This window comes from Citrus sinensis, chromosome 7, assembly GCF_022201045.2.
Source record: "Citrus sinensis cultivar Valencia sweet orange chromosome 7, DVS_A1.0, whole genome shotgun sequence".
Lineage (NCBI taxonomy): Eukaryota > Viridiplantae > Streptophyta > Magnoliopsida > Sapindales > Rutaceae > Citrus > Citrus sinensis.
The window spans coordinates 8,077,676-8,103,041 of NC_068562.1; the positions used below are offsets into that span (position 1 = coordinate 8,077,676).

Genomic DNA, 25,366 nt, shown 5'->3' on the forward strand with positions numbered 1-25,366 from the left:
TAATTTTAAATTTTTATCTAACAACAATATCTTGTGACATTATAATGTTCATGCATTTAAAATCCATTTATGAGGATGTTATGTGATCCTTTCAGGTGTAAACAAATGCATTAATAAAAGTAATTTTATTATTATTACTATTATTATTTTAAATAATTTAACAATAAAACAAAACATGCTTGAGTTATAGCATATGTCTTATTTTGTACTAAGGGATTTGCAAAAACTACTCATCTATAAAATTACTTCACTTGTAAGATTTATTTCCATACTTAAAAATATTGAAACAAGTATTTAATTAATTGTTCAACAAGAGAAGAGATGATTCGGTTGAAGTGGGTGGTGGGTGAGATGAAGGACAGTACCTGCGATAAAATGGCAAAAGTGAAAAGTTATTGAAATGAAGAGGGTAAAAATGGGAATTCAGGCGGAAACATTTTTTGACAATTTTGGGCTTGATTAAAAAGGGAGCTAATTACAATTGGGGGGCCGGTGAGGGTTGGAGCCGTGTGGGTCTGGTGAGAGAATGGCGTCATGTGGTTCGTTTTGATGGGAGTTACCGCATTTGCGCTCTGCGAGTCTGCATGGACTACACTTGCACAAATTTTCATCATCATTTTTTTTTCTCAATCTTTTAATTCCTTTCCGTAATGGGCCTCCCAATGAAGATTTTGTTATTTATGTCATAATAATACAACAATTATAATTTCTCCTTTTCAAAAATAGTTATTTGTTGAAGTTATTGGGAGTTCACGATAATGATACATACTAATTGGGGTTATTTTATTTGGCAAATTATATGAGCTACCAATTAGTGGTGGTTTAAAATCCGGAAGCGCTATCAATGCATGAGAAATCTTATATAAACAAGTAACCGTAAAATTTGGTCTAAGGTTAGGTTGAAGAGATTTGAAATTAGGCTTTTTTTTTGGGCATATTTAATCACATGTGATTCTTGGTGGTTTCCTGTAAACCATTTTTACTAGTTCTAAAAGCATGTGGATTGTCTTTGTGGCTACCTAATTCTATGAGGTGGTGAGCCAAATTGACTGCACAAAAATTTCCGCAAAATCACCTAACTTGTATTCTATTCACTATGTTTCAGGAAGTGGTTCACTCCATGCGTAGGAAAACTGGTAAAAGAGGGCTCATGACTATTAAGGTGGATCTCGAGAAGGCGTATGATCGGCTGAACTGGTCTTTTATTTTTGAAACTCTTCAACAGATGAGGCTCCTGATTCACTTATCTCGACTCATCATGGAATGTGCTACCTCAGCTACCATGAACATTTTGTGGAATGGTGAGGTAACTGAGGAGTTTTATCCGGGAAGAGGTATTCGACAGGGTGACCCTCTATCTTTGTATATATTTGTGCTCTGCATCGAGCGTTTGGGCCACAGAATATCCCAAGCTGTGGTGGATGGAAGTTGGAAACCAATTCGGTTGGTTAAACATGGCACTCCCCTTACCCACCTTTTTTTTGCTGACGATTTGCTCTTATTTGCAGAAGCTTCAATTGATCAAGCTTATATTATTGATGCGGTTTTGGAGAACTACTGTCGAAGTTCTTAATCAAAGGTTAATAAAGTGAAAACTACAATTTTCTTTTCGAAGAATGTTGCTTTAAGAGAGGCAAAGCTCATTGGTGTTGCCTTGGGGATTTCGATTACTCATGACTTAGGAAGCTACCTTGGAGTGCCGTTACTTCATTCAAGGGTGAATAAAGCCACTTACCAATCTATTTTAGACAAGGTGGACATGAGGCTCAGTGGCTGGAATGCGGCTCATTTATCATTTGCTGGTCGTGTTACTTTGGCACAATCGGTGATTCAAGCTATGCCAATTTATGCAATGCGAACGACCATGCTTCCTTCATCGGTGCGCCATAGAATTGATAAGTGCTGCCGTAGATTTATTTGGGATGGGAAGTCGAAGAGTCACAAGATGTGCATGGTGGGCTGGGATAAAATTTGCTTGCCAAAATCACGTAGTGGCTTGGGTTTTAAAAATTTAGAGGTGATGAATCATGCCTTGTTGATGAAGATTAGTTGGGGCATTATTTCCAACTCGAATACGTTGTGGGTGAGGGTTCTCTGTTCCAAATATGTATTGGACCCATGCAATTTGCCGTCTTTCCTCCCTGACAAACAAGGATCGTGTATCTGGTCTGCTATAAGGAAAACGTGGGATGCAACCATCTATGGAGCTCGCTGGGTAGTGTGTAATAGTGCTAGAATTCAACTCTGGCTGGACTGTTGGGTGACGAAATATGAACCTTTGATTCGCCTAGCTCTCCAACCGATTCCTCAGGTCTCTCTCAATGCCACTGTCAGTGAATTTACTAATGAACATGGTGGCTGGAGATGGTCGAACTTTGAACTCTTGTTGCCCCTTTTTATTCTTATGCAGATTGCTTCTATCATGCCTCCTGCTCCGCATCTTGGTCCTGATAGACTTTATTGGTGTTTCAATCTAAGAGGGATGTTCACTTTTCGATCCGCTTATGAGTCTCTATGCCATCATAACTTGGACGCTCAAGATAAAGTATGGAACTTGCCATGGTCTTGGAAAGGGCCCCAATCTATAAAGCTCTTTATTTGGCAGATTTTGAATGGCAAATTGAAGACCCACAGTGAGCTCAATAGGCGTAATATTCCCGTTTCTAATGTTTGTGTTAGGTGTGGGGTTTTGGCTGAGGACATTCTTCATGCTGTGAGAGATTGTAGTTGCATTAAGAATCTATGGCTTCGACTTGTTCCAGCCTGTCATCAACTCTCTTTCTTCTAATCTAACTTACGTGCATGGGTTGATGCCAACATGCAAAACAAGTGGAGAATTGATTTTGATCTTCCTTGGGATTGTATTTTTGGAGTGGCTATTTGAAGGTTATGGTTTTGGCGGAATCACTTTATTATGGTTGGGAATTTGGTAGATAGCAAGACAATATATTCGGATATTATGGCTAGAGCCAGTGAGATTCATAGAATTAATAACTCTCATCTTAGCCAACAACCAAGACGTAAGGAGATTTTTATTGGTAGGTTGCCTCCTCCATGGCCTTGGTGTAAGTTGAACACAGATGGTTCCTGTAAAAATACAGGAGAAGCTGGAGCGAGTGGGGTTATTCGCGATTCTTTTGGCAACTGGATCTCAGGTTTTAGTATGAATATTGGGGAAAGCTCAGTGATTATGGCTGAACTTTGGGGCATGTATCAAGGATTATCCCTTGCCTGAAATGCTGGCATCAGACATCTCTTGGTGGAAGTAGACAACCTCTGTGTAACTCAGATGATCTCTCAGTAGGTGGTCGTGCCTAATGTTTTCTATGCGTTAGTGGTGGCAATTCGTGATTTTTTTAACAGGAATTGGCAGATTTATATCTCGCATATCTATCGTGAAGCGAACTCAGTTGCATATTTCATGGCAAATATGGCTCACTTAGTACCACATGATTTACATTTATTCTTTAACCCGTCTGTGAGTATTTATTCTATTATTTCGCAAGATATGTTTGGGGTTTGTCAACCCCGCCTTGTTCATGTCTAGCTCGTCTTGATGAGCCCCTTTTAATAAAAAAAATTGTTTATTTCCAATTAGAATACAAATTCTCTCTCTCTCTCTCTCTCTAGTTTTGGTCAAATTACAACATCGATTTACAAATATTTCTCACTTTAATTTGTTATCCAACTCAACTTGAGTGAAATTTTCCTACTGTTATCTATAGTAAAACATTTAAATAAGAATATTTAGTAATAAAAAAATGTGGCCCCAACTTGAGACTAGTTATAATTAGGAATAAACTCTACATTATAATAAGTTATATTTTTTTGTAGGTCTCGTCTTAAATAAACTTACCTCCACATAATAATAATATTTCACAAATATATGTCATGTTCCATTGAATAATTAAGCTGGAACAAAATATCTTTTTAAAGTTTCTTGGAACAATGATTTGTTCTTTAAAGCTGCAACCACATCTTTCAACTTGCGGGTATGCATTAATTGGTCAGCATAGGCATCTTCTTGTTGAATCTAAAATATTTATAATTTCTCAAGTATGTTTGTAGCTTATTGGCATGAAACTTTTGTGTATTTATGTACTGTCATCTTTAGGATTATCCCCTTTCTCTTCTTATCTAATTATATCAACAATTTCTTCTTCAATTAAAGCATACCCAACTTATTGTTCACTTGGATGATTGATGAAGACATTAATATCCAATTGATTATTAATACATGACATAATTTACCTCTATATCACTTGCATTAGGAATAATTAAGTAAAGATAATAATTTTTGTACTATACTTCTATTGAGTTATAGTCTCCTTATAAGAATAAATTTCTCTAGTTTCAATAATATGACTATAAAGAGATTTTACTGTACTTATATTTGGCTACAAAATTTCACTAATGTAGTACTTTTTTTTTAAATAGAAGCTTTACTAATAGAGCTACTTCAGAGATAACCTTCCAATTACATGGATCGAAATTGTAAAAAAGTAGATATAAATGAACGTGATTGACTTGTTAAATAGTCGACATAATATTTTATGTTGGGTAAAAATGTTTGATTAATTCCTGTATTATTAAAAATACCTCAAAATATTCATGTCTTTAAATTATTGACACACTGCCATTAATTTTTGTTCCATTTAACTTACTTTTATAATATTGTAGCATTCCTTTTTTTTGACATTAATAAAAAGAAAAAAAATTAAATTATCAATTTAATTCTAAAAAATAAAAACAAAAAAATATATATATTAATTTTTGTGGAACACTCAATTGAGGAGTTAATATATATATATATATTATTAATGTTAATATATTATAAAGGTAATTTATAAAAGATAAAAAATAACGGCATTGACATGGGTGTCAATAATTTGATAATAAAGATGTTTTGAGATATTTTAAAAAACATAAAACTAAACAGGCACTAATATCGTATTATAGAAAATAAACGAATTTTTACTCTATGTCATGTGAGAAAGAATCTCCCTTGTTGGAAGAGAAAAGTATTTTACCATGGCTACTGGGGCAAAATGGCAACATTGTGAAATCAATAAAGAAAAGAGGGTTGATTAATTAATTAAGAAAAGAAGAAATGCCGCACTTGCTGGAATCTTCCGCAAGATGTGACGTCTTACCAAGAGTTAATCCAACAAAAAATGGAGTGAGGGAATGTGAAGAAAGGTAAATGGTGAAAATTCGTCTTTTGCCAAATAAATAAATAATAAAGGTGAAAAAGAGGTGCATGCATTAGAATCTGGCTTTACGCAGGGAACATCGAGAGAGTTGCGAAAACGACAAAAAGAAAATGAATTGGAAAATTTCAAAAAGCAAAAACTTGTATTTTTTATATATGGGTTAATTTTGTCCTACCCCCAAATGTTTCAACATTTTTCACCGCATCCTTAAATGTTTCAACAATACTCAGTCCACACCTAAATCTGTTATTTTAACCGTTTATTCTAACGGTCAAAGGGTAAATTTGGAAATTTATATTTTAAATATTATTTGATGATGATAAATTAAATTTATTTGATAATTTATTTGATGGAATTATTATTAATTACCTTTAAATAAAAATTTTTAATGTAAACATTAATTATTAAATTAACATTTTATCTCATTTTATTTTTCTTTAATTCAAGATAAGGGGTATTTCGGACATTTACTTAAATTTCAAATAGCTCTGTTAAACATAACGGTCAAATTAACGGAATTGAGTGTGGAGTGAGCATTGTCGAAACACATGGGTGCGTGGCGAAAAATGTTGAAACATTTGGGGGTAGGACAAAATTAACCCTTTATATATTTATTTATTTTCTTTTTTTACTTCTTTTGGAAGGTAAAAAACACGTTTCTGTTTAATCGCCCACTTGCATGTTGCTTCTGGCCGTATTAATATCTATCAGAGGAAATAATGCTTCCACTGACCCCGCAACTTAATTTTGGCAATTAAAAATAAAAATCTATCTGGATTTTTAGTATAAATTAATCAATGGGGTTATTTGTTTATTAGTTGTGTTGTTTTTTTCTCAAGGTGCTTCAGTAATCTATCTAGATCAAGATGAGGATTATTAATTTTCTATACATCGGTTTAGTGTAGATTATTTTCTTAATCCAAATTAGAGATCGTCAAAGAGTATCGGACTACTTAAGCGAAAAAGCCTTCAAATAAAAACAAGTGGGTTAATTTCATATCATTTTAAGATTTTTAGTATCATTATAGGAAATTTGATGAAGACTGCACTATGCTTTCCCCCCTTATTTTGTGCCTTACTTTTGTTATAAAATTCCAAGTTGAAACACAGTTTATTATAACATTCTAATGTTCAATGTTTCTATCCATTGCCCAAACTTTTAGTTTTAAAAAATTGTTAACACTATCAATAGTCTTTTGGTCCAATGAGAGAAGTCTTACATTTATAAAGTTGAGTGTAAGGGCATTATAGAGGTTAATTTAAGTACTCACTCAATTATCAACTAATTGAGTGAAGACAGTATCTCCCTTATGAAATGTGAGTGAAATATGTACCACTCGAATATTATAAAGAGTTTAAAGTATTTGAACAAGTGCTTCAGTGGGTTAATATATGGCGGTAATTCCAGTTGTTTAGTACGATTGTATATAACAGAATTCAAAAAAAAAAATTGTTAACACTTTTATTGTTGTTGTAGTAGCTTAACACGCCACCAAACAAGTTGTAATTGATTAACTAATTCTAATGAAATATCATACCCCCGACATATTTTCGTCTTCCAAATCATATTATGCTATTTGCCATTCTACTTATAATTAAGATTTTGATTATTAGTTAATCGGCAAAATGGGCATTCTAAATTCTTTTTTTTATTTTTTATTTTTCCAAATGTTTTGGTGAAAATTTTGACATGACCTATGAGCGATGATGATCCCTAGGAGTAGAAGAAGGTGGAAAGCTTGTGGTGTACACGCTTCACATTGATACAATTTGTCACATTAATTAAATTTGAATAATTTTTTGTTGTTGTTATGTGCGGATAATTCCTGGGTTCCATTATTTTTTGAACATCAAGTGGACAAGTTGGTGGAATAGTTGTTGCTCACACAAACGTCTGTTACGAAAGCAAAATCAATTTGTGTTGACCTTTTCATATAAACCCAACCGAAAAAACAAAAAATCGTGTTGACCAATTGCTGCCTAATTTTGACTGATCGAATTGAACGTCTGTGATCAGTCGATCATGAACCAAAACAGAGGTCACGCCACTGCTCATTAAAGACATGCGATTTCTTTCTCGTGGACCATCGATTGTGTGATGTTGAAGAATGATCATAAAGTCAAGATTTTTTTTAATTTAATTTATTAAAATTTGACCCATACAGAATTAAAAAAAAAAATGTTTGGATTTAGCTCTTATTTAAGACTTGCAAATAGTTTATACAAATTTTATAAGCAAATGGAGGTTGAAGTAGAATTATGAAAAGTTGGAAAATGGAGATATAATTGGATAGATATTAATAAAATAAAAGCTTAATGGAAGTATGGAATACTTTTTTGTATTGTGACCGATATTTGCCAACATTTAAGACTTCAAATATTGTAATAGTTTTTTTATCTAAAAAGTGGAGCGATTGAGAAAGTTAAATTAACTATTAACCCTATTTTTTAAAATTTAAATTTAATTAAATAATCAAATAAAATTATTTAAAAATTACTTGAAATATTAAAATAATTTGTACAATTGTTAATGTGACAAGTGAAAGTACGATCATAATGTTGCTATATAATTATTTGCCAAATAAAAATTCAGGGGAAAATATTTCATTTTTCTCTAGTGGGTATGGGACACTCCTATAAAGAAAATATACTACGTATTTAAAAGTATTTTTCTTTCTTTACTCTGATTGGATGGTTTTAAAATAAGTGTGTGTGTATTGGACGCCGGCGCACATATAGTGTGATATGCCTATCTCGTTCAAGCTTTTCTTTTTATTTATTTATTCATTGGTGCAACTGCTAACCAATAAACTCGTAATTTGTTTTTGCTTTTGAATATACTTTCTAATTTTGTTACGGCTTCAACAACGAAGGTACAAGATTATGCAAAAGTGGAAGATACTCATTTTATAATATTTTATATGTATGTCAAATTTTTTTATTACAAAATAATCACTTGATTAGTCCACCAAATGATTATTAGCTATTAAGAGCAAGTTGTAAACCTAACGGACATACTATATTTTATATGGTTTCAAATCGAAGGCTACCGTGGTTTTGAACGTTTTCTTGTTTTTGATGGCGGTATTATTAGTTGGAGCTTACTAATCTCTATGAATTTATATATAAAATCATTCATAGTATTTTTATTTTTATTTTAATACAAACGCGTTGTTAGTCACACAGTTTAATAATATTAAAAACTGATTCGATTAAAAGTGTATCCTAAAAAAATGAGGACGTGCGCAAGACTATATATATATATGGGAAAATTATCGTGCATATGCCAACAAATAATTTATGGCAGAATTCATTGTGAAGGATTATGTCATTATCATGCATACGCTGAAAAGAGAAGAAGGAAAATGAATGAAGGCATCAAGTATATATCACAGTGTACTATCTATGAAAGTAACAACCAAGCCAATAGCCAGGACCACCTTCACTCTTATCACAAGATGAGATGTACATGTTGAATATGGAAATATTGATAAGAGATTAATAAAAATTAAAGTTGAATATAAATATGGAATGCTTTGCTGTGTCATTTATTTGAAGGATTCATATGTGACTCAAAATTTGCCAACATTTAGAAGGACTCAAATGTTCGAAATAGTTTAAATAAAAGTTAAAGGCGGCGAGTAAAAGTAGGGTCCGGCTACGGTGCAACGGTGATACAGTATTACCATTGCATTCAGTCGTTAGATCCACTTAGATGAATGGATCCAGTGAGATCTAACGGCTGGGTGCAATGGTAGTACCGTATCACCGTTGCACCATAACTTTCTCCGTAAAAGTAAGAACATAATCTTGCTTGCTATATAATTTATTTGCCAAATAAAAATTCGGGAGAGACAATATTGATGCGTGCACAGATAACGAGGTACGCTCATCTCACATAAATAAGCTTTTCTACTTTGTGGTGCTAAACCAGGAAACTTCTGTTTTTTAAATTTCCTTTTGATAAAAATTTCCAAATTTGCTTGGGCTCCTCCAACAAAGAAGTTGCAAGATTATGCTTAGCCGGTGTGCCCAAGTGAAAGATACCCATGACATAATATTTGGAATAGAGTTCTAAATTTAATCTACACAAATTAATTTAGTCTAAATTTATTCGTTAGATAAAAATATAAACAATAAAAATTATCATGTGGGTAAAGAGTTAATTAATTTAATTAACTAAAGTGTCATATTTTATACAAAAGTATATTACTGTGTTTTTGCTCATATTTTAACATGTGTCAAAACGTAATAAGATAAATTTCAGATTTTCCTTCATAAAATAATAATTTTCAAGATACCCTTAAAACCATCATAAACTTTAACTAAATCCCATTTTTATTCAAAATAAAAGATAAGAAAAAATGAGCGTAGGTTGATGAAATTTTTTTTGATGTAATCTTTTTTTAATAACAAAAATAAGAATAATTTGAGGTTTACAATAGTTTAGAAATATTTTGAAAATGATCATTTATTTAGGAGGGTAATTCGAAATTAGTCTTTATTTAAAAAGTAACCATTTGTTAAAATTTAGTACAAGTTGTCAACCTAATGGACATACTATATTTTATATAACTAGCAACTGTTTAGAGAATGAAATAGGGTGACCAAAATAAAGGTGTTTGCTCATACATTATAGTACTCTCCTCTAGAGTAAAAGCGAGCAAATGGTTGAGCAGATCATCTCGACCAGGATGTTATTGGTCATCTCGACTAGAATAATATGTGGTGACCTCGAGCACATCACCTCGACCAGGATGTTATTGGTCACCTCGACCAGGAAGTTACCAAAAAGCACGATTCAGTCAAAACATTTTCTCCGAAATATTAGGGACCATATTCTTAGTGGGCTGAAAATTAGTTGTTTTCTTGAGAATCCTAGGGGAGAGGATAAAAACCGCTATAGTTTCCTATAAAAAGGGGAAAGGGGTCTTGGAGCTCTCTCTCTCTCTAAGCAACTGAACCCATTGGACATTTCTCTCTCTCTACCACTGAGAAATTTCTCTCTCGCCTGTGATTTCTTTAAGATTGATTATTTCAAATTCTTTTCCTTTAAATTTACTTAAAAGCTTTTTGTTTCAAGCAATCATAATTAAGCCACATGAATTGTGGTATGGGTTTTTCCAAGTAAGACCCGAATCACTGACTTGAGCGTCGGAGGGTTCTCGTCGGAAAAACTTCCGGCACCTCCTGACTGTTGGTTGTGTTCACAGGCTCACAGATCGTCTGCTCATAGGTTATCTGCTCATGGATCGTCTGCTCATAGGTTGTCTGCTCATGGATCGTCTGCTCATGGGTTATCTGCTCATGGATCGTCTGCTCATGGTGCTAACTAATCATCAGCTTCCCTACAAATAAATTTAATGATGATGCATGGATCTGAGATTTGACAAACTCATCCGGATTTCGACATCAACATTTGGCGCCGTCTGTGGGAACCGGTACGAGAAGCCAATTTTTTGTTTCTATCAATTTTCATCTAGTCGAAGCAAATCAGAATGTTACATTGCATAAATGGATGAGCTTGCTTAAACAAGGAAGCAAAAACCTTAAAGGAGAGCATATTGAAAGCACACGTTTGTAAAAATCAGAACAGGTCAGAAGTTTAATTTTTATTTACAAGCAATTTTTTCATGAAAATTTAATTATTTCTCTAAATTCTGCTATGTGAGATGAGGATACCTTATATTCATTAAATTGATTGTGCTCATACTAGGGCTGACGGGGTAACTTAGTTAACTTGATTTCTTGAAAGTTACTTAATATGAGAATGATTTAAGAAAAGAGAGCTAGGCTAGCGTTGAGAAGTCAATCAAAGTTTACTAATAAGGCGTGCAAAGGCTCCAAAGTCTCAAAGCTTGTTTTACGGCGAGACTGGTAGCAAGCATGCCAGGATCTGCTCGATCAAGCGAAGGTGAGCAGACCACTAAAGTTCCAAAAAGTTTCCAAGGCATGCAAAGGCTCACCAAGTCTCAAAGCCTGTTTATGGCGAGGCCAGAAGCCAAGCGTGCCAGGATCTGCTCGATCAAGCGAAGGTGAGCAGACCACTAAAGTTCCAAAAAGTTTCCAAGGCATGCAAAGGCTCACCAAGTCTCAAAGCCTGTTTATGGCGAGGCCAGAAGCCAAGCGTGCCAGGATCTGCTCGACCACGAGAAGGCGAGCAGACTCCCAAGCATCGAAGAACTTTTAAGGCATGCAAAGGCTCACCAAGTCTCAAAGCCTGTTTATGGCGAGACCAGAAGCCAAGCGTGCCAGGATCTGCTCGACCACGAGAAGGGGAGCAGAATCCCAAGCATTGAAGAATTTACTAAGGCATGCAAAGGCTCACCAAGTCTCAAAGCCTGTTTATGGCGAGACCAGAAGCCAAGCGTGCCAGAATCTGCTCGACCACGAGAAGGCGAGCAAAATCCCAAGCATTGAAGAATTTACCAAGGCATGCAAAGGCTCACCAAGTCTAAAAGCCTGTTTATGGCGAGACCAGAAGCCAAGCGTGCCAGAATTTGCTCGACCACGAGAAGGCGAGCAGAATCCCAAGCATTGAAGAATTTACCAAGGCATGCAAAGGCTCACCAAGTCTCAAAGCCTGTTTATGGCGAGACCAGAAGCCAAGCGTGCCAGGATCTGCTCGACCACGAGAAGGCGAGCAGAATCCCAAGCATCGAAGAACTTCTAAGGCATGCAAAGGCTCACCAAGTCTCAAAGCCTGTTTATGGCGAGACTAGAAGCCAAGCGTGCCAGGATCTGCTCGACCAAGCGAAGGTGAGCAGACTCCCAAGCATTGAAAAGTTTCTAAGGCATGCAAAGGCTCACCAAGTCTCAAAGCCTGTTTATGGCGAGACCAGAAACCAAGCGTGCCAGGATCTGCTCGACCAAGCGAAGGTGAGCAAACTCCCAAGCATTGAAAAGTTTCTAAGGCGTGCAAAGGCTCCAAAGTCTCAAAGCCTATTTTATGGCGAGATAGGAAGCCAAGCATGCCATGATCTGCTCGGCCAAGCGAAGGTGAGCAGACTACCAAAATTCCAAAAATTTTCTAGTACGTGCAAAGGCTCCAAAGTCTCAAAGCCTGTTTTATGGCGAGACAGGAAGCCAAGCATACCAGGATCTGCTCGACCAAGCGAAGGTGAGCAAACCACCAAAGTTTTAAAAATTCCTAAGGCATGCAAAGACTCACCAAGTCTCAAAGCCTATTTTATGGCGAGACCAGAAGCCAAGTGTGCCAGGATCTGCTCAACCAAGCGAAGGTGAGCAAACCACCAAAGTTTCCAGTCTTGATTCGTTTCACTCTTAACACTAGAAACTGGGGGACTGGTGTTTAGAGAATGAAATAGGGTGACCAAGATAAAGGTGTTTGCTCATACACTATCGTGCTCTCCTCCAGAGTAAAAGCGAGCAAATGGTTGAGCAGATCATCTCGACCAGGATGTTATTGGTCACCTCGACCAGAATAATATGTGGTGACCTCGAGCACATCACCTCGACCAGGATGTTATTGGTCACCTCGACCAGGAAGTTACCAGAAAGCATGATTCAGTCAAAACATTTTCTCCGAAATATTAGGGACCATATTCTTAGTGGGCTGAAAATTAGTTGTTTTCTTGAGAATCCTAGGGGAGATGATAAAAACCGCTATAGTTTCCTATAAAAAGGGGAAAAGGGTCTTGGAGCTCTCTCTCTCTCTCTCTAAGCAACTGAACCCATTGGATATTTTTCTCTCTCTACCACTGAGAAATTTCTCTCTCGCCTGTGATTTCTTTAAGATTGATTATTTCAAATTCTTTTCCTTTAAATTTACTTAAAAGCTTTTTGTTTCAAGCAATCATAATTAAGCCACATGAATTGTGGTATGGGTTTTTCCAAGTAAGACCCGAATCACTGACTTGAGCGTCGGAGGGTTCTCGCCGGAAAAACTTCCGGCACCTCCTGACTGTTGGTTGTGTTCACAGGCTCACAGATCGTCTGCTCATAGGTTATCTGCTCATGGATCGTCTGCTCATAGGTTGTCTGCTCATGGATCGTCTGCTCATGGATTGTCTGCTCATGGGTTATCTGCTCATGGATCGTCTGCTCATGGTGCTAACTAATCATCAGCTTCCCACCAAACAAATTTAATGATGATGCATGGATCTGAGATTTGACAAACTCATCCGGATTTCGGCATCAACAGCAACAAATCGTAGGCTATCGTGGTTTTGAAAGTTTTCTTGTTTTTGATGGTAGCATCAGTTTATTAACTTCCAATGAAACAAGATTTATAGACTAATTTCATGGAGAATAGTGAAGCTCCAATGATACATCAAAAACAAGAAAACATTCAAAACCGCGGTGGCATATATACCAAGAAATTATTTGTGAAGCGGTGATATCTAGCTATTCATTTGGAAGGATTATATATATGTCATTGTCATGCAACAAGCAAGCAGATAAGGAAATAGGGAAACGAATGAAGCCATCGGCTATATATATATATATATATATTATATCATGCGGGTACCTAATGCCTTGGGTCATAATTTTTTTGGTCCTTCGAGAGGTTCACGATAGTTGCAGCCATATAATGAGGTTAAATGCCAACAGAATATATGTAGTGACGAAAATGAAATGACTGCGTACCATTTTTCTGAAGCTGTGTTGTGATGTGGCTTGCTTTTTCGTGGGTTTGCAATTTCTGCCTTCTTCCTTGCAGCTATGATCACAATTACATTCAGCCTGCCCTGCCATTTGGCCCACGAAAAGACTGTTGGTCTCCAATGGGGATCTTTTCTGTAGGCCCATTATATTTTATTTTTTGGATAGTAAAAGGCCCATTAAATTTAAAATTGTATTTTCTTTCTTTTTCTTTTTCTTTTTCTTTTGTTTTTTTGTTTTTTTGGGACAAATACGGCCATCCACAGATCCAATAAAATCTTTACTATGAACATGTGAGAGAGAGAATATAACAAATGTGACATGATTCTATTGAGCTGAATGAGCAAATTAGAATTGTCTTATCTAAGGCTCTCTCCCCTCTGGCCCTCTTTCATGTATTACAACAAACTAAAAGGATTAGGTCATGAAAATTTAGAAAATTGTTATGTACAATGGAATTTAAATTCATTAATTCAGTGCCTTGTTAAATAATACTTAACTTAATCTTTTACCACGCGTCTATTCATAGTATTACCGTGCAAACTATTACTTTTTTCAAATCTAATTATTATCAATCACAATATTATAAAGAGACTCATAAAACTTAACTCAGTATTGAATCTAAATCGATACTAACTGGTTCAAAAATGTCATTTGTAGCTTGAAGACATGTGACTGCAAATTTGGTTGAATTGATTGTGGAAACCTGACTTGGCCCGCTATCGAACCTTGTAAAGAGCTGATCAAATTTCTTAACCTTTTTTTTTCCCCCCTTTAAACATAGAGTAATGATACAGTTACAAACTCTTGTACAAACTTATTTTGTACAAATTGACGTGGCATTAATTCATTGGTTGAATGAAAATATAAATTAATAAAAATAAATCATGTGGGCCAAGTGATATTTAATTCAACCAATCTTATCATGCCACATCAGTTTGTACAAAATAAATTTGTACAAGAATTTATGGCTGTATCATTACTCTTAAACATATGAATACTGATAAAAACCGCGTTCATGAAAGAAGATAGGAACGAGAGACATCATGATTATGATGAGGCCTAGTGGAACAGACAAAGCCAGCTTAGATTCTTAGAATCATGGCCCATGGCTGTAAAGCAACGCGTTAATTTTCCTGCTAATTTGTCTTCCTCAACAATTAATATTGATGATGTCCTGCAGTCAGTACTGAACATAAAAGATTCTTGATCGACATCCCATAACACATAATCAAGCTTTCAACTTCGTTCCGAATCTTCTAAAACTCGATTACCGGGATATGATATTCATGTTCATATATACATAATCATTACATTAATGTTCTAATCCAGATTTAAGGTTAGCCCAAAATCCTCTGTTTTTTTCTTGGAAGCACATGGGTATACCCCCAGAACTAGTACAACATTAATTAAATGCAAAAAATAAAAATGTGGAAAAGAAAAGAGACATTCATTTGAGTCAAGTTACCCCACATTATTTTTGTCTTAATGATTGCCTTTAGTTTGTAAAGCACATTCAGACTTTTGATAGAATATCAACCTGCCCCACGTGCTTTCAGCAAGTCACCACCAACAAGCCATAAACAAAGCAGAATTAGTTGAAGATTCAACACACAGTAATTTTAAAATATGAAAAAGAGAGACCTTTTTCATTACTCTCGACATTGTCTTAACACACACAGGATTTTTGTTTACACAACCATTTTTGATTCTTCACCTTACAACAAAACATATATTAAGATACAAAGTACATCTTCATCCCAAGCTTCTTTTTTCACTCCACCAGCAGCTTTCTGAAATAGAAAACACCCACAAATACATTCTCATTATACATTTATATAGACCATAATTAGGAGATGATTCATAATAATCCTATATAATAAGATAGGCAAAATTCCTAAAACCGGGAAAAACCCTATGATACCAAAACTAGAGAGGTTGCTGCATTGTCACGACTATGGGACTAGTGACATTGTGCTTCCCATCTGACCATACTATTTTACCACTCTTCATGCTTGAGCTCCCGGGGGAGAGCTTAACTGCCGTTGCTTCAACTCTAACCAGAAAGTTCAATTTCTGTCCCACCCGCCTAAACACAAGCTTCTCCGGCTGCACTGTCACTGTCATGCCACTGGGTGGCCTGATTGTAACTTTGTAAGCCGAATTAGGATCTCCGACGTTAGTCACCGTCCTAATGAAATGCGTAGACATCTTATGCTTGCCGTATTGTTGAAACACTGCAGACAATGAAGGGTAATTCAAATTCCCAACATGACCAGCTCTTGTTGCTCCGCTGCAATCTGCTTTTCTCCTAGTGATCACTTGAATATTATTAACCGTGTAATTTGAATTGCACAAGAAATTCACATAATCATATGAAGTCAAATCATAAATCAGCCCAGGATTCATTGCCTTTTGGGGGTGAACATGACCAGCTCCAAAATCTAACGCAGTGGAAGTATTCCCAGTAGACTCATCAATCATCGTCTCACCCCGATTATCAACTGTATAAGCAGTTGTCATCAATGCAGACCTTATTGCTGCAGGGCTCCAATCAGGGTGTGCCGCCTTTAACAGAGCAGCAAGCCCAGAAACATGTGGGCAAGCCATAGAAGTTCCTGAAAGTATATTAAACTCAGTTTTACGCTTATCAGTGGGAATTCCGGAAGGTCCAACTTTATCTGGCCAAGCTGCAAGTATATTCAAGCCAGGAGCAATCACATCAGGCTTCAAAATCTCAGGAGTCTCTGGATTAGGCCCCCTAGCAGAAAAAGAAGCCACAACTGGAGCTGGCCTCACATTAACTCGAGTCCCCTTAAAAACAATCGTAGCTGTAGCCGGTGACTTAGACTTCTCAGCCGACATAATATACTTCCTAATCTCATCCCCCGAAGCTGCACCAACAGAGGTAGCAGGCAAAACATGACAATCAGCCACTAATCCTTCACCGTCAAATACCCCATTCGCCAAAATCATCCCAACTCCACCAGCCTTCTTCACTACCTCACCTTTAGCAGGTCTTGAATTAATCCCTCTATCACACACAACAATTTTCCCTCTTACGAAAGCAGGGTCCAATGACCCTTCTAAACACAGAGAAGCCGAATAACCATCGCCAGATTCACTCCCAGCATAAACCAAAGAGTACATCTGATCCTTCTTCAAACCCGGCCCGCTATAAACACTAACCCCGGGAATAATTTTCCCATTACCCAAATGAACATCAGCCGGGAAATCTCTATCAATAGTACCAGCTCCCACAGTGGTGACCCAAGGAGCAACATTAGTGACAGTCAAGCCACCAGGGCCACCATTACCAGCAGATGCAGACACAAAAACACCATGATCAGAAGCACCAAAAGCAGCAATAGCTATAGCATCCAAGAAATAAGGAACAACAACACCGCCAACACTCAACGAAACAACATCAACACCATCCGAAACAGCACTATCAAAAGCAGCTAAAATATCAGAATCGTAACAGCCAGCATTCCAACACACTTTATAAACAGCAAGTCTCGCTTTAGGAGCCATACCAGCAGCAACACCACTTGCATAACCCAAAGTAGAGGCCGGAGACACGTACCTGCCGGCGGCGATAGACGCCGTGTGAGTACCATGGCCGTCCGAATCTCGGGGAGACCGAAACTCAGTGGTCTCGTTCATTTTGCCGTTAGTAGACTCGTAACCCTGGGAAAAGAACCGGGCGCCAATGAGTTTACGGTTGCAGCTGGTAGCGGGGAAGTCGTTGGTTGTAACGCATTGGCCTTTCCATTTGCGGGGCACAGGGCCGAGATCTCGGTCGTTGAAGCTTTGTCTTTCGGGCCAGACGCCGGTGTCAATGACGCCGATGACAAGGTCAGAGCCGAAGTCGGATTCTTTCAAGAGGAGGCCGGCGCTGTCCGAGGAGGATTTTAAGCCGAGGAACTGAGGGGAGCGAGTGGTGTGCAGGTGGCGGACCTGTTCGGAGAAAACGGCGAGGACGTGGGGTAAGGTTTTGAGGCGGAGGGCTTCAGAAGGGGTGAGCTTAGCGGAGAAGCCATGGAAAACGGTGTCGTAAGTGTGGAGGAGAGTGGCGGAGGCGGAACTGAGAGAGGACTCGTACCAGTGCTTGTGGGTTGGGAAAATGGAGGGCTTTGCGTCGTACTGGACTTTGATAATGAATGTTTTCGGGGTTTCAGCTTCATTTTTATTAGTTGAAGGTGAGGAAGATGAAGGTGAAGTAGTAGTGCAGAGGAGGAAGAACAGGAGAAGAAGAGAAGACATTGCTTGGTGTGGTTTGTTGAGGAAGACGAGTGAGGTTTGGTTTGAACTTCGAAGTGAAGTGCATTAAAAAGAAGAGATATGAGTGAGTGTCAGTCAGTGGTTCACTTCACTGTGTTTGTGGGGTGCCATTTTCAAGTTGGAGGGTGACTCTGAGTTTTTGTTCTTTTCAATTTATTAATCTAATAATATTGCATTATTAGATAATGTTAAATTTTAATGATTGATTCAAAAATACCTTTGAGGAAAAGGAAAAATCAAATCAAATCAAAACTAATATACTTTTGCTTATTCTGATTGGACTGGATGGCATATACTCAGGTAGGATAAATTTTTTAATATCTTTGAAGTATTATATAGTTATGCAATAAGTGAATAACATATCAATATATGTATACTTATTTTAAAAAATCAACATGCAAATAGTAATTATCTAAGATTTAACTACATGTATTACACATGTATTCTAAAATTCTTCCCTTAATTAAATTTTGAACTATTCTTTTATTTTTATTTATTAATTATGAATCACCATATTTATTAAGGAGAAATAAGATAAATGGAGAATGATGGTCTTTTATACTATGGACAATTATACACTTGTCTTGTCTTATGATATCTCAAAAAAAAAAAAAATCATTTCAAGTGAAATGTTTATTCATTGGACGGTTATTTATACCAAATTTTTTTTTTTAAAAAAAAAAAAAACATTTCACATCACTTGGTAATTGGTATAAAACTTCTTAGGATAGTACTTAGAGAGCTCAAAGTGTGTTGGGTCTAAGCTATATTAAGGGTAAAATGTCAGAACAGACAGAGATTTTAACTGAAATTTAGCTAATTTCTATAAAATTTATTAATATTGGCCCCTCATAATCACAATTTTTATATCATAGCCTCTCTAAGTTTACTGTTTTTCCATTAAAACCTCTGTCGAACCAAGGTGGCAAAGTTCTGCTCCGCTAGAGGATGCTGCTGTTTGGTGCTAACCATCATCGACTTACAATCACAATGTGTCATCGAAAAATATAAACCCAAAATGGGTCTGAATTCTTATTCTGTCTCGCCGGTTACGAAGCTTCCCACACTCTAATTAATTCACTAATTGGTCTTGTTGTTTTAGTGTTTTTGCTGGTTTATTTTTTGCTCAAGGCAACTACACATGTAGATTTTGCGGACCCTTTGGTCTGTGATAATGATGTGTAGAAATTTGGGGTAATATGAAAAAAAAATTCGTTAATTATATAGTAATAGAATACAATCGTGATACTTTTGATTCTGTCGGGAACTTGTCATAATCTGGGTATATGCACACGTGTCAAGATCTTTTACGTGCTTTGTTAATATCGCTACCTGATTCTTGCACACACGATTCATACACTCAGAAACATAAACAATAAAACAATTGTGCCACCAACCCTACACATACACAACGTGGGTCATCAGTTTCTCACTACACCTTTTCTGATGCACTCACAGTGAAGCAGTCTGTGAAAACATCATATTCCAATCAAGCTTCCACCAGGCATCATGAAAATTGAAAACACATAAACGAAAATGAAATTTGCTTGTCGCTGTTACCAGAAATAAACTTCATATATTGCTTTTGTGAATGTTGACGTCTCATACCATTGTAGGTTTGATTGCGCCACCAATCTTGGATTCAACTTTAACACAGATGCAAGGTAAAAACTTCTCTGGATATGTACTTTTCATGATGAAATATGATTACATATAAAACCATAACGAATCAAACATTTTTTGAGTTCAATTTACATAATAGTGAAAGTAACGATATTTTAATAATATGTGTACAACACTGACCATCACCGACCAACTCTCTTTGGGCAATTGCCAGGAAAAAAAAAATTACTAAATTCAAGTTAACGGGATTTCAAGCTAATATTGAAGTAAAGTTTGAAAGGACCTGCGTGATGAAAGTGAAAAACATTAAATGTTATTCTGGCAATATATATTGGTAGGATGATTTGGTGCATATAGTCGTATAGTTTGTGACGGACTTGGGAGAAAGAAGAATCGTGAGCCCCACAACACTCTTCTCTCTTCCAAATCTTGACACGCCCACGGCTGCGCACAGTAAGTTGCACCTTAACAAAATTTCACAATTGTAGTCTATGGCAAAATCAAGAAAGATGATCCCACATACACGTATGCCTGTTGACATATTTGGAAGACTTTAAATAAGGGATAATTCCAATTCCTTGAATACAAAGCTAGCTAATAGCTACGCCACCGAGTGAGTGCCAACAACCTACAGGCTGCTTATTCTACGCCTCTAGTCATGGCAAGAAAACCAAATTAAAGACGAAGTTGCAGTAACTGAGCGGGGCACAGGCACTGTCCTGAATGTGAAACCCTTTGGCTTTTGCCTGTTTTCTTCAAATTCGAAAAACGTTATGATGGAATTTGGAAAGACTAAAAGCTGAACAGAGAAAAGAAAAATATATTTATCAATGGCTCGAAGTTAAAGAAGCATCACATGTTGCACCCAACTTGTCTTTTGCAGTTTTAATTTTCAGCAACTTTTGGATTCTTCTGTTCGATCCAGTGGTACCGGAACCATAAATGTACGTAGGATATGATATAACGTACAATCAATAAATTGGAGAAGACCAGGACCCAAGAACAAGGACCATAATGAAGAAAATTCAATTCAGTCCCTTATTGTTCCTAAAATCGTTTTCGGCATGGCTCCCTCCAGGTCTCTACATAATTAGCCCCTGCTTCTGAGCAATCGTCTTCACCCATCTGTAATTGTTGCAGGGCACTGGCCATTGCCTATCAGAGACTGGATAGATTACAACTTAATTGGCCTCACCCATGATCTACATTTGGGCTAAATGTATACGGTGAGCTGCTGAAACTTTAATGCAATATTCATTTTGATACTGAGCTTCTGAGAAAGCAGTGGCTAAATTATGGCATTTATAACAAAGTACCTATTTGGTGAGACGAGGGCCACTAGATTATATTCATATCAAACATATATGAAATGGAGAATTAAATAATATGGGCAAAAAAAAAAAATCTTAAATTAAAGATATGGGGCCAAGATTGATGAGATGATGTACAGCGCATGGGCAAGACAGTTGTCCATTACCGAATATGCAAACATATATAATCACTTTCTTTGAAATAAAGCTCTTGGTAAAAAATAAAATGTTGGTTCTTTTGAGTTTTCACCATAATGATGCAATATCTCAACCAAACATGGAAATGGTGGGGGACTTAAACTTTCAATTGCATTGCTATAAAGAGGACAAAGTATATTCAATTGCATTTATGATGATTTATTTTTTATTTTTTCCTAGCTTTGAATTTGAAAGAGACCCCATGTCCATGTTGGCCAGCAGCGTCTCTGCAAATTTCCCGCTCTTTGACATTAAGAAGATTGGTGAGTGAAAAGTTAAAGGAAAAATATTTTTAATGGAAGTAGGAAAGAAAACAAAAGAGGCCCCATGAGACTGAGGACCGAGAAAGAAGGTGGGGTTATATAGTACAGTGTTCACATGCAATTATTGGGAGTCACATTATTATTACCAGTTATAAAGAAAAGGAAAAGAATGGCCTCCGTGGCCCTCCTTAGGTTAAGAGTTTTGTAATTTTGAATCAAAGCAAAAAACTTGCATGTTTGACAAATCTTTAATTGTTAATGCTATATTCTTCTTTATGATTTGCGGTCTTATCTGTGGTTAGCTTTCGTAGGACTTTAAACTGTTATTCAGACGACTTTAAGCGCGATTATTTAGGAAAGTGGAGAGGCGTTGAAGAATGTTCTTTCATATTCATCTATCTTCAAGGCTCAAGCTCATTTTGATCCTTTAATTATTGTCGTCTAATCTTCGGAAACTTTAATTTGGACAAGCACTGGGGTTTTGAAAATGAAATGCGAAGTGACATATGAATCATGAAATTAAAGGGGGAGAAATTATCTCATCATAAGGAGTACTGTAAATGCCTAGATATTCGGTTAAATAGTAAAATAAATTTCTCCTTGTCACGGAGATGAATAAAAATCTCTATAGAGAACTCTAATTATTTCATTGTAAATACTTATAAATGTAAGATAGATCTCGTCTTATTCCGCGTATATTTTTAAACTGTACTCAACTAGTGGACCTTAAAATATTATAATTGTATGAATTCAGGCTTATGATTATAAGTTTGTTAGATAATTAGTGGTAAAACTTGATTAGTTAATTGGTGGACCTCAAAAAAATATAAATTTTAATACATTAATAGAGAAAAAAAATACAATTTTCAATTTACTAAAAATCCACTAAAATCCCCTCGGTCAAATCTACATATATCAATTCCTATTAATATTTGGTTATCTAACCCACAACCTACTATTAATGTTAGTGACACACATCTACTTCTACAAATGATTTAGGGAAAGAGAGTCATCTGTGGGACTCAAAACCCCTCGCCTCAAATAATAGAGACCTCGTTTAACAGTTGTTATATTATTGAAATGGTAGGGTATAATCGTCTTTTATTATCGAACCATATATCAAACTCTTTATTCTTTTTTGGACACTACAAAATTGAGCTGGTCACCAGTAGTATATATTTATAACATTTATAATTAAGGTGTTCATTAAGACAAAGTAGTGGGGCACCTCAAGTTCAAACAAAGTATAATAATTATCTCTAGCTTAGCATTATACCATCTAAGCCGCTAAGTGACTGATAATTAAGATAATTTAAACGGTAATCGTGGTAATCAACCTAGGAGTTCCATTTGCTAAATTGAATTTAGTAGACGAGAACCAATTGAATCCCCCCTTCAATAAGGCATTGACTAAAACATTGAATAAGTATCAAACATGGACCCAAAATATATAAGTTGGGGAGGGAGACACCGGATCATATAACATTTATGTGCTGTCAAAGTTCAATTAAGAGCAAATGGTGAGGCCCCATGTGTGTTCCCTTGACGTGTGTCTGTCAATACGAACTTTCTTGGTCGTCAATTTGACTGAGTTAATAATGTTCACTGTATGGGTGCATTAATGTACATATGATATGAAAGGCGGGGCAATTTGTTGCACACTTTGCTTTGTTTCTGGGTTGAATATATATTGGTTTAAAATTAAACCTTTTGAATGCCTAACTTTATAATTTTTTAAAGTATCATATTTATATGGCCTGCAACTTGAAATCTTGAATGATTACAAGATCACAACAAATGAGCCCGAAACGTTTAGCTATAGAGCTTTCAAAGTATGTTAAGGACTCAGGCCCCGGGTTTGTCCATGACTAGGAGATGGGCTTCGGCTTATTGAGTCACACTTGATGGGGCTCCAAATTAAAAATACTTGATGTCAGAGTTCACCCAGCCAAAGATATAAGCTACTAAGTAAGAGGGCCGCAACATTAATTGAATTAATTATAATCTCACACCCTCTTGTATATGTTAGGAATGTGCTTTAGAAGAATAGGGGATGAAATCGGCAAAGATAAGGTTAAGGATTTGTGTTTGATTGAGACTAATATGAAATTGATTTGTTTCAATGGGAAATCAAGATAAGTCATTATACAACCAGAAGAAATTCTAAGAAATTAATCCGTTAATTTTTCTAGAAAGTTCCTGCTGACAGGAAACTGATCAAATCTTTCAACTTAATCCACGTCTTGTAAACTTAAAAATTAAAATAATCAATTGCTAAAGGTTTGAGAGGACTTATATAGGAACAATTATAGATTCTTTTCTCAAATACAAGTTAGAAATACTTGATTACTACCACACTGACTCTTTAAAATTAAAAATGCTACACTTAAACCCATTGCAGTAACAATTTAATTTATATAATATTTAATTTTTATGAATACTTACAATTTGTGAAGTAACTTAGATTCATTAGGGACAATATGGATGAATCTTTAAGTTTGGGTGTAGTTGTTTTGAACTTAATATTTGAGGGGAGAATCTGTAATTTTACCATTATATGTTACAATAAAGCTATATAGACTTAACGAAGCCAGAAAAATCTTACACACGCAAATTTGCAGGACATTGTTAAGGAATACAAAATCTCTGGAGATATGACTTTAACTTTTATTGATTTAGTTTCCTCTTTTGATCTACAAGCTGAATATTGGAAAAATAACCAAGCACGAATTTAATCCCAGCCGTCTAATCTTGCCGAGGGAAGAAAGAAATTAACTGGCAACCTACTATAAATTCACACATAACATTAAGATTAATCGTTATTACATCAAATACCCTAATTACAAAAGCCTTGTTAATCTCCAGTTTCAGACAACAAATATGGAAGCATCAAAGCAGAAAAATAAAGGTCTTCAAAAGATCGAAATCAAGAGAGTTGAACGCAAGAGTGCTCGCCAAGTAACATTCTCAAAACGCAAGAAGGGGCTTTTCAACAAAGCTTCTGAGCTTTGTGTGTTATGTGGTGCTGAAGTTGCCATTGTGATCATGTCCCCCCACAAGAGGGCTTTCACTTTCGGCCACCCGAACCCCGATGATGTTCTTGATCGCTTTCTCACCGGAGCTGGTGCTGAATCTTCTTTGGCCGCGACGACGGTTGAGGATGAAAAGCTAGAGAGGCTTAAACAAGAATACGTGGAGTTACTGAAACGATTGAAAGAAGAGGAGAAAAAGAGAGATGAGATTGCTAAGAAACGAGGCAATGACGGAGCTAACGGAGTATTTTGGTGGGATCAATACTCGATTGATGATATGGAGAGGGATGAACTTGAGCTTTATTTGAAGTCCTTGGAAAAATTAAAGACGAGTGTTAAATCAAAGGTTGATGAACTAGCTGCCGCTTCTCAGGCAAGTAATAATTTCGTGAACCAATTCAATATTGATAATAACGTCCCTATTGATTTTGGATCCGAGTTTGATGATCTTTGTTGCCTATTAGAGGGTACAAATGAAGATGGAATTTTGCGGAATCTTGATTTGTAGGGTATGAATATATTACTGTAGGGTTATTTTTGTTTTAATAATTAATTTGTTTTAAGACAATATACATGGGTTAACCGTTAATGTTGTTATGCAATGGATCATATATACTTTATTCCAGAAGTTAGGGTTTTGGATAATATATTACTGAATTTCGACTCTTAAAAAGTATGGATTTTTATATCAGCACATGTTAAGTAGTGTTTCAATTATTAGAATGCTTGTTGTTTCTTTATTTTTAGCATTAATATAATTTTTTTTATGCAATTAATGGATTGTATAAACTATCATTTGGAATTCACGATCACGAAGC

At 36.0% G+C, this 25,366-nt stretch overlaps 2 protein-coding genes across 2 annotated transcripts; one reads left to right on the forward strand and one right to left on the reverse strand.

The window, feature by feature from the left end:
* Window positions 1-15,458: 15,458 nt before the first annotated feature.
* Window positions 15,459-18,204, reverse strand: LOC102623770 (subtilisin-like protease SBT1.5). Its single transcript, XM_006465753.4, has one exon. The coding sequence runs from the start codon at window positions 18,102-18,104 to the stop codon at window positions 15,768-15,770; it is 2,337 nt and encodes a 778-aa protein (XP_006465816.2). The 5' UTR covers window positions 18,105-18,204; the 3' UTR covers window positions 15,459-15,767.
* A 6,124-nt stretch (window positions 18,205-24,328) lies between these two features.
* LOC102609902 (agamous-like MADS-box protein AGL62) lies at window positions 24,329-25,102 on the forward strand. Its single transcript, XM_006466069.2, has one exon. It carries the CDS (start codon window positions 24,397-24,399, stop codon window positions 25,054-25,056), a length of 660 nt encoding a protein of 219 aa, XP_006466132.2. The 5' UTR covers window positions 24,329-24,396; the 3' UTR covers window positions 25,057-25,102.
* Window positions 25,103-25,366: the final 264 nt, after the last annotated feature.

Excerpts from the sequence above, each read along its gene's own strand:
- LOC102623770 (XM_006465753.4), bottom strand. The coding sequence starts at position 18,104 with ATGTCTTCTCTTCTTCTCCTGTTCTTCCTCCTCTGCACTACTACTTCA.
- LOC102609902 (XM_006466069.2), top strand. The coding sequence starts at position 24,397 with ATGGAAGCATCAAAGCAGAAAAATAAAGGTCTTCAAAAGATCGAAATC.